General features: G+C 36.4%; 1 protein-coding gene across 30 annotated transcripts in view; it reads left to right on the top strand.

Moving 5' to 3' along the window:
• GPHN (gephyrin) overlaps positions 1-16,264 on the top strand; it is a 282,654-nt gene that overhangs the window by 146,082 nt on the left and 120,308 nt on the right. For 20 of the 30 annotated variants that reach the window (XM_017742125.1, XM_017742128.1, XM_017742124.1 and 17 more), the window contains 2 exons: positions 792-884; positions 10,539-10,577. In XM_017742125.1, the coding sequence (XP_017597614.1) occupies positions 792-884; positions 10,539-10,577 (132 nt within the window). The remainder of the gene's footprint in view (positions 1-791; positions 885-10,538; positions 10,578-16,264) is intronic. The other 10 variants (XM_017742151.1, XM_017742152.1, XM_017742143.1 and 7 more) reach the window with 1 other exon arrangement.

Below are 16,264 nucleotides of genomic sequence, written 5' to 3'. Positions count from 1 at the left end.
AGTAACACAGGTAATTTTGCCCTCCAAGCAGACATGCTCCTGCTGTGCTGGCCGACAAAGAGATGCAGTCACATTGAGATTAAATAAATTTTCTGCTATGTCAAATTTTTATCATAGTTTGAAAACTAGTTTAAAAAGTCATTTGTAAAATGAATGCAAATCTAATGAAACACTTCTCTAGTATCATTAGCCAGTATTGTAAGTCATTGAATTTACGTAACAGATTTCTTAGTCCATCTTTGGAATGGGTATACACACTCCTATTGAGACACTGGGGGAATGTAGGAACGATGATTATAGATCATCACTGGCTGCATTTAGTGCATTATTGCCTCTTTTGGTAGTTAAACTTGCAGATACATGGTTCATGCTTTTTTCAGGCTATTAAAAAGTGCAGCATGGAAACCAAAGTTACGGTAACAAGAATCAATAATGTAATCTGAATTAAATGTACATACTCTATTAACATGTATCAAAGAATATTATATTTATATATCAAAATAAACAGTGGTAGAAATTAATAACTGTGAATTCTTGTTTTCCATTTCAGGTCAAGAGATGGAGAACTGAATTTCAGTTTCCATATGCAAAATAATATAATGTGAATACTTGCATTATTCTGTCTTATCTTGATTAAAATAGTGGTTTAAAATCTGTGTATAAAAAACCATGAGTGATTTATAATTCCCTGTATATATTGTGTCTGTGTTTTTAAGACATTTCAAGTCTTCAGGTATTATCTGAGATAACCATTTCTTGCTAAATCTGACAGGATTCATGTTCTCTTTCAGGAGACACTCATAGATTGGTGCGATGAAAAGGAACTTAATTTGATTTTAACAACTGGAGGAACAGGGTTTGCACCACGAGATGTCACTCCAGAGGTGAGATAGTCCTGGAACAGAAAAATCTGCCCTTTGGTGTAGAAATGCATGAGTCTGGAGGAGGGGGGTGATTTTTTTATTTGCTCTGTAACTTTGCAGTATCTGTGGACCGGTCAAGTGATACACAACTTGGAAGCAGAAAAAATAATAGAAAATATAGCACAAGAGAATTCTCTGACCTTGGGTTCTGACCCAAAATGATTTTCAAACTAAAATGTGGTATAGTATAATGGTTTTCCAGTCCCCTTACAAAACAAAATTCTAATGGCTTTTAGGCATAGTTTTCCTTAGCACTGCAGTACAACAGTGCTAAGCAAAATCTTGTGTGGCTTTTGTTGTGTCTTGTACAAGGAAAAGTGGGAAAAGTGAGATCCTTTAATTCTCCCTTGCAGAATACTGCATTGACAACTACTGCATTATAGGTAGGAGTGTGAGGCAGATAGTAGGGGGAAAAATTCTATGCAAAGGTTCTATGGATCTGCTTGGCAAAAAAATCTAAGCAGGCACAGAGGTGGAGGTAACCTGCACCAGTAAATGTTGCTCAGGAAATTTGCTTACATTCCACTTATATGGAGCTAAAGTCGGGGCGGGGGGGAAGTGGTGTAAGAAACTTAACCTAATGACCTCATGGCCATGAGTTGTCATTTGAAATGACTGTGTGATTGTTGTTGAAATATTTTGGTATTTATGGTTCCAAATTAGATTAATATGAACTTTTAAAATCACATACGTTATTTGGTTTGATTATGTACACTAAAGGGCAGAATTAAGATTGAGTGAGTTGTGTTTATTTGCATAATTTAACATAACTAGATTTCTCTTAAGTACTCACGTAAGTTTTCAACTGCTTAGACCCTCAAGTTGATTTGAGTTCTTTATAGCATATCTACAATGCTTTTTTACTTACAAATGTGTCCTGTCACATGGTGCAGTTCAAATTTTTTTTTCCATTACAAATTAAAAACATTTTTAAATTTATTGTAAAACATTTGTGTAACTAAAGAAACATGTAAACAAAATGCTCCCGTTCATTACTTCTGATGGGTTTAGATTATATACTAGAAACCTTGAGTAACTAAAACCTGGGGGTTTTCTGTGTATCAGGAAACGGGAACAATGTTAAGATGAACACACTGTGGTATCTAGTGAAACTGATTTTGTAGATTATTCATTGTGCCACCACTTCACTGTGCTATTACAAAGCCACCACAACTGAAAAGTGAGTTGGTTAAATTTGTCTCTTGCTTGCAAACTAACGTAAAGTTTTTGAAGGTCGCGTTACCAGGACTGTGTAGAAGGAGGCATGAATTTCTGCTTCAGTTTTCCTTTGTGCAGGGTCAAGCCTAGGCAGCAGTGCCAGATAAAGCATTGCAGCCAGTGCTAAAAATTAGCCACAGATTCTCAAGCAGCATTTGGGACAAGAAATAAACAAATGAGAACTTTGCACATAAGCACCTAGTATTTTCTTTACACTGCATTGCTGTAACTCAAACTAGTTAAGACAGGCAGGGATGATTTTATTCATCAGTTTTGTTGATAAGGCATTTTGAAAGTTATCTGAGTTGTTAATGTTTCTCTATATAATAAAAACACATTGATATAAAACTCATTAATAACTTGTACTGAAGAAAAACTGCATGTGTTTTAAACATAATAGATATGCAAGACTTGGACTGATCATAACGGAAACAAGTGTTCTGAATGTCAAATTATTCCCATATTTAAAAAGAACTTTTATAGGAGAGTATTTACTCGCTTTTCACTTAGTTAAGTTGGATTAACTTGAATCACAGTGGAGATATTGAATCACAGGTGTATTACAAAGCGGCAATGACAAGTGTTCCTATGGTAGGATTTATTACATCATTCATTCAAACAAATGTTTTTATGGGAAGAAAATCAGTTTGCCAGTAAGTGTCATACCAAAAACATACTAAGAAGCCTAAGTTTTCTCCCCATATTTTATGTCTTTTGGGTCAATAGAAAATCAATTCAAAATGGAAAATTCATTATGTCAACACGAAATGTGCAATAACAAGCCTTTAGGAAAACTTGCATTGATGTAGGAAGTGGTTTTCATCTCTTCTGTGTATGGTGTTGGTTCAGCATGCTCTCATCACTGAACTGATAATGAAAGAATGTGATCATGGCATTGTGCTATTGAGATATCATCTTTAAGATGTGATTTTAAAACTTTTAAGAGTTGAATCTGATAATGGAAAATGTTTCAGTATTTTTCCTTAGAATAGAGACAATAGTCAGTTGAGTCATATTTCTGCTGGTAGGTTTCTGTCCTGCTTCTCCTTAATTCTCCTGTACTTTGGATTAGAAAGCACGTTTCTCTGCTTTCTTTCCTACTATAGATAAACAGTTGCTATTGAACATACACAATAAAGGGAGCTATCAAGAGTAGTTGCAACCCAAAGACTTAATGTTAATTGAATTTTGTAATTATTGATAAAACTGGAATTAAGTGCCTAGCACAATGTAGCTAAAAATGGCTTCTTGCTACCTCAGAAATATGTAATTAAGAACCCCAAAAAATTAGTAGTTTTCCCACTCACTTTGCCTTTTGAACACTGTATCAGAACCATTCCAGGTTATTGCAGTTGTTTCAATGATGTGTAATGACATTTTTTCTTGTAACAGAATAGAAGATTTTAGGAATATTTGCAGTATCTGATTTTCCTTGCCTGTTTCTGATTTCTAAATTTATAGCCTTGGTCTAGTCAGTGGGTGGAGAGAAACTTTTGAATTTGTTCCTACGATTCACATTTTGAGAGGCAAGGCCAGTTTAATTAAGCAGTGTGAATATCCTTCACTTTCTTGACTACACAACTAGAAGTGATGAAGTGCATGTGGATATTTAAAAAACCAAATTCACTCAATGGATGGCTGAATTTGAAAGTAACCGTGTTATAGATGTTATTAGTGAATGCTGGAATTCTTAATTGTTATGGCAGTTGGTGGTAGTTTGCATTTGTACTAAAGCTGAAGTGCAAGCTTAATTTTGTAGATACAACCGCATTTTTTTTTGCAATGTAATTTCGCATATAATTTATGGGGATAGTCTTTAAATCTCTGCTGGAGTTGCTCATACAGTCTGCTTGTTGATTTAAGAAGTGTTTGTTGCTGGGTAGAGATCCAAGTATGGCCCAAGTTAATTTATTTAGGGAACTTTTGTTTTATATTTACAGATGGAAACATTTATTTCTTGGAACTACAATACTTCAGTGGTAGTTTTTACAGAATGTTGATAACAATATACATTAACTTCTGTGAAAAAAATTAAGTAGTGTTGCAGCATTTTTATCAATACTAGGAATCCTTCTGAGATAGAAATGTGTTTTCTCTGTTGCTGTTGCTCAGTACAGAAGGGAAAGAAAAAATCTCATGTATAGAGGTGCTCTGCTCAATTTTCTATCATCTGTCTTCTCTACTTTTACATTTATTCTTTTGCAAAATTGTACATCCAAAAGATTCACTTGTCTGTCTCCTAACAGAGTCTTCTAGCTGTTTTCTTATCCTTTGTCTCTGGTATGATTCTGTGCGAGTCTTCTTTGACCAGCTATGAGATTAATTTTATGTACTTAGATAATAGCAGTAGAAATCAACGTATGGTCCTCAACTGATGATAGACATTCTTGAACTGTCTCACAATGTGTATTCACAAGTAGTTCATCCACACTGCAGATAATTTTGAGTCCTAAAAATTTAAGATAATACTTTATAAAAAAAATAGAAGAGCTGTTTTCTGGCATGTAACACCAGACAGATGTTTCCTTGAAGTCTTCCTACTTTTTGAGTGTTTTGGAAAATATATGAATGCTTCTTTTGGTTCTTGCTGTTTATATTCTTCAATATTTATGGACTGATTTAAAATGTATTTAGGCACATACTTGTTTTCATTTAGCCTGAAAATATATGCATATTTATTTATTCTTCCACCAGAGTTCTCTAGTCCATGAAAAGAAATCATTGTTCTCTGGAAATCTCTTCTATTTGTCAATGTTTCTGAAAAATCATGCTCAGAATGAACAAAATACCCCAAACATACCACACAGAAGCCATGTTTGGAGAGAAAAAAGTCTCACTTCTTCTGTAATATGTCTTTTTATATTTAGTTCAAAATTGCACCAGCATTTTTATAATTATTGCCAAATGCAAATTTTCTATCATGTGGCTTTTCCCCATTCTCTAAGGTATCTCTCATGGATTTTTCTTCAAATTCCATTTTACTTCCACAGACTGTTTTAATATCTGTGTCCTTCCATTTCTCTGTCTCAAGTAATGTTGGAAACCCTCTTGATCTCTATTGTTTTTAGTTTTCATGTGTTTTGTCTGTTTGCTTGCACTTTAATTCTGTTAATGAAATAAGATGCTTATGACACAATAAGGATATGTCGTGTTATAGCCATACTCTCACAGCAACACATTGCATCAAGGTAACCCAAATCCACTGAGACTTAAACTTTTCAAATAACAATTTCCATTTAATAGGCAGCAACTTAAACTAGAAATAATGTGGTTTTGTCCTCCCTGGTTCAAATAGTGCCTTTCCAGAGCAGCAGGATTTCTAGTATTGTTTGTTGTGTAAATAGAAGTACTTCTGTTCTTCCTCAGCAATATTTTAGTGTTGTCACTGGACCAAAGGAAAATAATTTCCTTTTTACAAACTGTCACTTCAGGATGGCTCCATAGTGAGGAGCAATGAAGCCTTCATCTCACATGGGACATAAGTAATTTTGTGGTAGGAATAATATGAAATTACAGCCTCTAATAGCCCAAGCTATTATTTCAGTTTTTCACTCTTCAGTATTCCAGGTGCCCTCCAATTTAATAGCCTATTTAAGCATACATTTTTGTAGCCTCTTTTAAAACTGTAGCTTTCCATATCTCTTAATGGAGGTCTTGCTCTGAGTAAAGTTTGATTTCTGTGTTAACCTATTGTATAATGATATGTGCTATGTGTGGATGACATCTGACCCTGTAACATGCCATTAGACTTTTTGAGGCCTTCATATTTCTTAGAAAATTGTTTCCAACCCAGCTTGCTCCTAAAGGGCCGGAATTACAAAACTTTGTCACGTGCATCTAAGCAACAAATGTGCTTCAATGGAACAGATTGCTCTGTGACAGTCTTCTTCCAAATTCTGTGCTACTCTGTTAGAAGTGTATCAGCAACTCTGTAACCATTCCCTTTTCTCGTAGTTCTCCGGGCAGTTCCTAGCTTATATGATTAGGTCTTTATCTGGTCTGCTTTAATTTTTCAATAAAATTTATTATTTGATATGCCATATTTGGTGTCATAAAATCCAACCATGTTTATGTGCCTCTTGAGAAGGCCTGTTATTATAGCAGAATTGATATGTTTGTTGCAGAACACTTTTCATTACACATCTATTACCAGTTTCTTTGAGAAGCAGCAGTATACAAATTATTTGCACCACACAGCACAGTCACAGTCAGTTTACACAAGTACCTGTGTCTTGAGAAATTCCACTCTGATTTAGCTGACTTCCAAAGGGCTAAAAAGTGCCTTTCTCTTCTCTTGTTTGAGTTTCTCAGGGAAACTTGGTAGCACACCATCATCACTGAAGGGCTCAGTTGTGCTGTCATCAACTGCAGTCACTGCATGAAAACACCTGAAAGCTGTTTGGACACCTGTAGTAAGAACTGTGAGGGGGAAGAAAGGCAGATCCCATTTCAGCTCCATTTACTCAACTATCAGAGGTTACTCAAAAAAATAAGACCATAAAACAAACAATGCAGACAATACTTGTCTGTATATGGGATTTATGTGTCTAAAATGCAAAGCTGCATTTTTTTTCTGACATTCCCTTTTAAAAAGTTTCAACTGTCACAGTGGATATAAAAAATAGTCAAAAAACTATGATGGCAAGGAGAGATGCTTTCTGTGACAGTTACACAACTCAGTCTGTTTAGTTTATCATAAAGAACACTGAGAAATAACTTTATTTTTACCTGTACTTTCTTTGGCAAATAATGCATGGTACTAAAGGCTTTGTAAGGTAGCAAAGACTTTCTTTACCTACTAAAGAGAATTGTAAAAATAGCTGGTGATAGAAAGCTTGAGCCAAAAAAATCTAATAAAATCATCATAATGAAAGGTTTTGTGTGTTTGGGTTGGTTTGTTTGTTTAAGAGATTATTCACACAAGCGAATTCCCTAAAGAGCTGTATTCTTCGTTTTAATTCTGTCAGATCAAAAGTGTTGGCTAGTGGGAGAAATATCTTATAAAAGCAAGTTATCTTATACTCCTTGCAGAAATCATGGATGATGTTAAGTGAATTATCCTGCATTTACAGCCTTATGTTCTGTATGTGTTAGATGAGAAGATAGTTTGAATCAAATGGATCCTGAATCAATAATTAAACTATTTTATATCCTGAATTCAAAAGGATTACATTAATTGCTTCAGTCTCTTTTTTGAAAATGCAAAACCCTGATACTATTGGTGGCAAATGCTGGGGCAAATATCTTCCTAATTACTTAACTAACGTGTTCACCTTCTGTGTAAAGTTGTCTGACCATCATATCATAAAGGTAATGCTAATAGAATTCCTGTTAAGCCTTTGGATATTTTTGCTTATTTGAGGATCAGCTTTCATTTGCTTTTCTTTTGCTGTCCTTAATACTCTTGAATAGCAAATAGAAACTGTGTTTTCTGACTTCCAAACATGTACGAAATATTTGCAAGCTCTGCTGAAGAGTAAAACAGCAGTAAGGAATTTGAATGTTTCATAAAATGAGAAGCAAAACCACAGTAATGAGCCAGGCAATCTCACTTTTTTTTTTTAATTTTTGAATTAAAGATTTTTTTTTTCCAATGTAATTTAGGAATGGCAGTTGGAAGAAGGCTGGAATGTCCTAAGAGTGAACAAATGGTTCCTGTGTGAGTGAGCCCAGTACTTCCAAAAGTACACCCAGATGAACAATATGATAATGGTGTGCTTTTTTAAGGGGGTAAAGAGAAGGGTTTTCCTCCTCTTGGTTTTACTGATGCCTTTTAGCTGTGTTTTCACTGTAGAGCCCACAGCTCATGTAGACATTTCTCTGTTAGTTTAAATAAACTGGCTTGTCTCCTATTAGTAGTGTAGCCACAACAGTGAATGTATCTTGCAGTCCTTTCTGTAACTGGGGAAGAAAAATAGGCCTGCCATAGAACTTCTGCATAATAAAATTTTCAATTTGGAACTTTTGGAATTTTTTTTTTCCTCTTAGGCATTTCTAAAAATAGTTTCCATTAAAGCATCACTTTGGAGAAGATAATAGGAAACTGAACAAAATTAAACATCAAGTTAAAGCAAAATAGTCTTGAAAACATTGTCAGGCCTGTAATTACACAATTTTTGCCCTTACTGTGTAATTTTTTTCTGGTCATGGTCTATTACAAAGAGTTTAGTAAAAGCTTAATACAGGGAAAATTAACAAAAAAATAATATAGACATGTTAGGAAGACTTCTCTGTGAAGGCAGCTTAAAGACGTGATAACTAGAGGGATATCCAAATACTAGTTTGGATTTAAAATGTATGAAAAATTGAGTGAGTTAGTCCTTTTGACATTAGCACACCAGAATAGCAAAATGACTCACTATTAAAATAGTTGATCATTAAAACTAATACTTATTAAAGAATAGAGAATTTCTCATTTACTTCTTCCCTGCTGTTTAGGAGCTTTTCCAGCAACTAAGTGGAAAGAAACTAGGAGAGTCTTGGAAAGCAGCTGGCTTCAGGAGTTATTCTTAGGATTATAACTAGTCCTTCTCTTGCTTTTGCTAATTGCTACCACATGGAGCAGTGAAGCTTTAGCAAAATGTTGACTCAGTGTAAGTACCAAAATAGAAAACCAAAATGACTATTGTCACGCTTAGGCATGAAAGTCTTACCAGTTACGGACAAGAAAATAATTACTTTTTAACTGTTATTTAGACTATATTTTAGTTTCTTGTCCCTTCATGCATATATTCTTTTTCCACTTATTTTGTCATTGAATACCTAAATTAGTAGTGAGGTGCGTAACCTACTGGTTTTTATTGTTGACATTTAAACTGTCACTGAATTTTAAAAGTCCGTATTTTCCTCCACAAATAAGCATTTTCTTATGGTATGCTGAGATCAGTTTGTCATAGTTCATTTTCATTAAGCTTGAAAAATCTCCCTTCAGTGAGAAGGTGATAGCAATTTTGTTCTTGATGCGGTGCAGCTAATTGTAGTTCCTGCTGGCCACAAAATCACGGGATTTTGTAAAGCCGCCACTGTGGGACCTTAAGTACCTTGTGCTCTGATATCTCTGGTTCAGCCAGTATTTGCAGTTCCTGGCTGGTTTGTGCCATTACTAATCACATGATAGAAATCTCTTGGTCTTCTTTGCCTAAATATTTTGCCATTTTGTTCTAAGTCCAAATAGTAGTGTTCAATACAGGAAAGTTTGGGTATGGAAGGAATTCCTATTCTACAACACAAATTTCTAAATTCGAAATTCTATTAACCTCTGTTATTCTTGTGCCTTGCTCTGCTAGAAGAAGGATGAGTGGCTGATACCCAGGGATCAGTATAGATGAAGTTCCATCAGCTTAGCCTATCACTACTGTATTCTTTAAAAACTTTGTTGCGTATGAGTGCATGGCAAGTCCATACAGATTCTCTGTGACCTTTTCAAATCCTAATTCAGCAAGGGCACAGCAAAGCTAATGATTCCTTTATATTATCTAAGGTGCTCTACAGTTTGCAGAAGAGGGAAGAGTTGGCTTCTTGTTTCGTATTACTGCATTGTCAAAGTGGAATGTAGGTTTTCAGTGTTGACAATAAGAAGTTAATGTGCAGGTAGATAAATGCATACACAATGTAGACTTCTAAGTAGACAGAAATAGTGAAATTTGATTCTTGGTTGATTCTTTTCGTTTCTAGCTAGATACTGAATAAGAAGTCTCATTACTTAAATGACAGATGATAAATCACTGAACTTTATTAGTGCTGGTATTTTCTCAGTTCTTACATTTCAGAGTTCATTGCATGTTTCTGAAATAAAGCAGCAGCTAAGATTTCTGAAACAGTTTAATTTGTTTAAAAAAGCAACCATGTTAAATAGCAGAATACTTAAGTTAAAGGGAAGAGGATATTCAAGGTAACAGAAAGGTGCTGATAAGTTTGATACTTAGAAGAGGGTTACCCCACAAGATTCATAAGACTAATTCTTTTCATGAGAGTGTGGGTGTGTCTAAGCCAAATTCAAACACCAACCTACACTAATAATGAGTAACAGTTAATGATGATTTCCGTTTATCTCACAAATGGCCGGCAGTGGCTAATGGGTACTCCTGTTCAACTTCACAAGCCATTTTGCAGTGGATATGGGAATGAGCTCACAAGACCAGCCCCTTTCCCCTCTTATACTAGAGGTGCTAGAGGTAAGTGTGGTTTTGGGAAACAAGGGTGGGAGGTCATGAGATGGAAGTGATGTGGGCTTCTTAAATTTTTCACAAACCTCAATAAAGGCATGTATCTGGGGATGGGCAAAGATTCAGTTGAATTCTTATTTTTTGCCCAAAGAGATTACCCAGTCCTAAACTGACATGCTTTCCTTGAACTGGGAGTCAGAAATCCCTTTTCTCTTCTGTTTTTCTGCTGCAGAAATTCCCAACATTCCCATTATGTGGGCTCCAGAGAGGGGTAAGCAACATCTTCAATCCCACCCAATCATTTCCAAACTAATTCTTTGCTAGTATTTTTTTGCTTTTTTAATCATCATCAGAAACAGTTTTTAGACACATTTTTCCCATTTGTTTGATTTTCTTGTGGATTCTCATATTTTTGTTTTATAGGAAGGTCCCATGGCCTCCCCAAGTGCTAGGGTCAGACTCATTTGCTGTTTCCATTTGTGTGCTATTCTCCTGTGGATTTTCATGGTTCAGTCTGATCAAATTATATTACCAAAGGGTGAGCATCTAGATTCTTGGGACTGTTTCACTCATGGTATCCTAAGTTGTTGAAAAAGCACTGCAGCAGCTGCTACCCTGTCAGTTGTTTAGTAGGCTTATGTTTTGTTCTTGCTGACAGTTGCATCTGATTATTAGTGGGCTTTGGTCTTTTTCTGCCTTGTCTGTCTGGGGACTGCCTGACATTCACTACTGTCTTATATTCTCTCTACCTGCTGGCTGTGTGGCGTTGTCCTCCTGAAATCTTGGCCCTTTGCCTGACTGTCTGGCATTGCCTCTTGACCAGCTAAATGCTTGACAGTGACTACCTGCTGTCCTGTCCATCTGTTGCCCGGCATGTATCGCCTCCTTATTGTCCTTTCAATGGAATTGTACATGGGCATTGGCCTCCGGCTGCCCTGTCTCCTGCTCCAAGTGCCTGGCATTGCCTTTCTGCTGAGTGCATCTGCTGACTTTGTGGAATTGCTCTTCTGCTGCTTGGCACACCTGCTGACTGTTTGGTACTGCTTTAGCAACTTGCTGAATGTTTGGCATTTTCCTCATGCCTTTTCACCTGATCCTTGAATATAGTGTCCCTTTGCTGCTCTTGGAGTCTGCTTACTCACTGATACTTGCTCTTTTGCCATTCTGTCCACTTGCTTTTATGCCTGGCATTTCTATCATATCGTCCTACCCATCTGCCTAGATTTTATTTCTAAATATGCACCAGTCTGAAAAGATTAAGAAGAATTGTAAGGAATGGGGAAAACTACTGTCTGGCTCCTTCATGGTCTGATTCAGTTTAACATACCAGCCAAAAACTGATCTCAGTACCAACATTCAGCTTTTTCATAGAACTACTCAAAACCCTTTCCCATGTTATGAAAAAAGAAATCAAACCCAAACCAAACTGAATTGTATTTAGTCTTTGCTTCCATCACTTTATTCAATAGGTGTATTACTACAGTAATACTGTATTAAGTATTAAATTCGATTGTAATTAAATACTACAACCCTAATATTACCTAAGGTATCTCAGAATCTGTGGAAGGTAGGTAACAACAGGAGGGAAAAACAGTCTGTTGCTCAGCCTCAGAAAGATTAAGGTTTGACTGTAGAGCTGTGTTCATTAAACACAGTGGGTCAAAGAAGCTAAATAAGAAATTTTACAGGTCTCTTTATTTAAAACAGAGGGTTGCAGCTAATCTAAATAAACCCTTGGATCAGTACAGTATTACCAAACTGAAGTGTGTCCTAATTGCTGCTTCCTACTCTTTCTGTACTGGGAGAATGGTCAATTGCCAGTTTACAGAACCTTTTGTGACTCTCACTGATTAAGAACAAGGACTTGACTACATCCATAAGGTCCATAGTAAGAGAATAAATCATTGTCACATCTTAGAATAAGAAGCAGGATTTCCTGCCTCTTCTTTTAGTTCAACTCGTTTGACCTCTTTTCCTAGCTCTGCCACAGTTTTTAGCTTATTATCACTGTTTGTGGGTTTAACTGTGTTTTTGAATCCAGTGCCAACTAGGAACCAGAGAAAATATTCTGTCATAATGGATCCTATCATCATTTCTTAATAAATTCTTATGATACTTAAATAAATTGTATTTAATGTTCTTTTAACCTTAGCTTTTAAATCTCTTCAGATATATTATTACTGCTTTTGCTATCTTCAGAGGTACCTTAAATATGTGAAATTATGTCTAAGCATAGAGGCAGGGCAGCATCCCTTGAGTCAGTAGCAGCTTTCACCAGTGTGGGACCTGCTGTGGAATCCGAGAAAGACGCTGTGAGAGAGCACCTTGTTCCCATGTCCCCAACACCAGCTTGCTGCTGTGGAGGATGGCTCCCAGGACAGCTGACACTGTTCAGAGGAAGAGCTAGTAGGACCCTTCTCCCAGTTTTCACATTAACATCTAGAAACCAGTTAACTCGTATTTTGCTCCAAGGAGCTGGAGGATGTGAAGTCCACCTTTATTTTACTCCTTTACCATCTCCTAGGCTCTCCTGTCCTCTCTCTTCTCAGCCTTTCCAACCCTCCCTTGCTTTTCCAAGCATATTTTTTTCACAACTTCATGAACTCTTAAAGATGGTAGGCTGTCAGTCTCTCACTTCCCACCAGCTTCATGTTGTTGAAGGGTGTGGTGACATGAACAGGTCTCAGTAGCAAATCTCTTTCTCCAAGCTTTAATTCCCAGTGTTACTTTGATGCTTCCCTAGGCAGTTGTTTGAGAAGTATAGCAGGGGCTGGAAGGGAGGAGGAATATTCACTCTAGCAGTGCGGGGCTGCAGGGTACTGCTAGAACTCACTCCTCATCCCAAGAAACACAAGTAATTTGTTCATGTGTCATTTTAGTTATTTTTAATATAGCTTTTTATTTAATTAATATTACCTCAAAATTTTTGAGGAATTTTTTTCAAATAATATTCAAATGACAGAAATTTTAAATGCAGAAAAGCAGCAGGAGCTGGAGAAAAATAAACACGAAGCTTTTTCTTGAACTTACGGAATTTTCTTGGCTGAAAATTATGCCTACCACAGAACTGATGCAGTGCTGTCTTAGGCAGCTTCACTGTAGCATATCAAGCTAAATCAGTTTTCCACGTGAAGTGGTCAAGTTATGGTACAAATATTTAAATTAGTTTAAAAATAATCTGTGGTAAATTTAAAGAATAATTTTTAGGTTTTTTCTTATAAATGAGTCAACATTTGGTTAAAGAAATAATGAAAAATTTGCACACAAAGCCCTGGGAGTAACATCTTCTCTATCAAATCCCTGTAACAGTGATATACAACGTTATTTTATCTTTTTTTTTTTTTTTTAATAGGGGTTTTGGGGAGGTTTTCTAAATCTTTTGTTCTTGTTATTTTCGGGAGGGGTCGGGGTAGGGTTTGAATGTATTCTTTAGTCTATCCTGTGCTAATTTTCAACTGAAGAGTAGCTTTTGAAACAGTCATGAACAGTTACAAGCCTTTTCAGCTCATAGAGTTTCCCTTTCCAGAATAACTAAATTTCCTGTTATCAGCCCAGTTATATCTCAGTTTTATTCCTTGTTAGACTCTTTTCCCTCCTTATTATCTCTGATACAAAACCCCTGTTACAGTTCTCAAAGTCATTTCCTGAGCTACAGTATCTAAATCCTACAAATTATTTGTCAGGCCAGAGAGTGTTTGTTGTATATTCTCTTTACTTCAATGCAATTTTTAAATTTCCATTTATTTTTTTACAGTTCACTTTCTTTATTCTTCTCTGTTTTCTAAAGGTATCCTTTCTGTTGATAGCAGCATTGCAACCTCTAAGCAACTAATTTCTTCAGTTGTTTCTGAAAAGAAAACAAATTCCTAATTAATACAGGTCTTTTGAACTCAAAAAGAAAGAGACTTATTTTTCTGATTATTTTTCTGATTATTTTTCTGATTATTTTTCTACCTTGGGATTTCCAGGTATTTCACTGCCCTGATCCATTTAATCACTGCTTCCACTTTCAGTTGAAGTTTTCTATTTTTTTAAGAATAATGTGTCTGACAGTGACTCATGTCAAGCTGGAATTCAGATTTTATTATGTCCGTATGTTGCTTCTGGATTCAGATTGAAAAATGCATTTGGTTAATTTTAGACAAGAATGCCTTAAATGATACATGTGCTAAAGAACATACATGCCTTTTGGTTCATGCTTGTCATCATTGACAAAGGCTTTTGCTTTTACAACTCACATAACAATTTGCTGAATAATAGTAAGTTCCAGTGTCTCTCTGCTGTTACCTCTTAACTTAGTTGGCCAATGGCTTTTTTTGGAAAAATGAGGAGATGATGTTGCATTATAAGTATAGAAATTTGACAGAAGATCAATCCCTTGCTTCCCAGCTGTTCCCCAGAGATCAGAGGGTCTGGGTACAGTCAGCTTACTCTCTGTCTGCGACCAGTTTGACACTTTAAGTCTGGTCACATTCACTAAGAACTTTCATGAGCACAGATTCGCAAATAGTGTAGTTCATGAAAATAATATGTTACACATTCTTGTTAGATTGACTATAATAAATACACTAGATCTACAAAATATAAGTGCAGAGCACTATGTACAACTCTTCCCAGGTATGGTCCAAGACAGGCAGAGGCTCAAATCTTACAGAGGCATCCCAGCTTTGGGGAGAGAGAGAGGAGCAAGCTTGTTGACTTGTCTGCAGCATGGGGTCTTATTCTCATCCTCTGCTAAAGAGTATTTTAAATGCCAAATTTATACTTTTGGGAGAAGTGGAGATGCGATTGTAGTCAAATATCCAGTTGCTGCCTTCATAAATGTTGGGGGGGCAGCCATTTGTATATGAAGGAGGGATTTCGCACCCCTAGCAGCAGGCCATCATGCCCACACTAATCCCTTTATCACACATCTCACAGCATCTCCCTTGGCTTTAGGCCTTATTCCCACAGATGGATGTGCAAAGTAATGAATCAGTGACTGTTGCAGAATTGTTCCCTCCTGTACATTTTGCTGCTGTTCTACCCAGACAAGTTTTAGATTCAGCCTTGAGAAGAGAAGGCTCCAGGTAGGCCCTATTGCAGTCTTTCAGTACTTAAAGGGGGTCTGTAAAAAGTGGGACCAAACTTTTTAGCAGGGCCTGATATGATAGGGCAAGGGGAAATGATTTTAAGCTGAAGGAGGGTCAATTTAGATATTAGGAAGAAATTCCTTATTGTGAGGGTGGTGAGGCACTAGCACAGATTGCACAGAGGGGCTATGGATACCCCATCCCTGAAAGTGTTCAAAGTCAGGTTTGATGGGGCTCTGAACAACTTGATCTAGTTGAAGACATCCTTGCTTATTGCAGGGGGCAGTTGGACTTAAATGGCTTTTAAAAGGTCTCTCCCGACCCCAACTATTCTATGACTTCCTGGAGCTTCTTCCACTTCATTTGGGAGTTTGATGAAGTCAGATTTATGTAATTGTTTGGAAATTTTATGTGAGACTGCACTTAAACTTTTGTTTGATTCGGCCTTCACTGCTCTTATGGAACGTCATAGCAACAGTCATCAATCTTTTTCACCTTCATTTTTGCTTTCAAGAAATATTTGTACACCTTTAGACTTTTTTCTTGTAACCTTTTGCAGACAGACTGAGTAGTAAATAAGCTTTATTTTGTGTACTGTTGCAATCACATGCATCACTCATTCAAGTGAGATCATCATCACATTCAAGCGGCAGATTTTGCAGATTTCAAAGCTGAATGAAACCTACTCATTGCACCTTCAATTTTGGCTGAATTTTTGGTCTACAACTCCCTCTTTAAGAGTGAAAAATTATTGGGTTATTGCCACTTCCTACTAGGAGCTGACCTGTTCTTCATTTGAAACCAAATAATGCTTAGGTATCCAATGGTATACAGAATTAATCCATGAACAACAAGGCTTGACGCTATGGTGTCTTTCAAACTCTTG

The sequence above is a fragment of the Corvus brachyrhynchos genome, unplaced genomic scaffold (genome assembly GCF_000691975.1).
Source record: "Corvus brachyrhynchos isolate BGI_N302 unplaced genomic scaffold, ASM69197v1 scaffold115, whole genome shotgun sequence".
Lineage (NCBI taxonomy): Eukaryota > Metazoa > Chordata > Aves > Passeriformes > Corvidae > Corvus > Corvus brachyrhynchos.
This window is presented reverse-complemented; position numbering and strand designations above follow the sequence as displayed.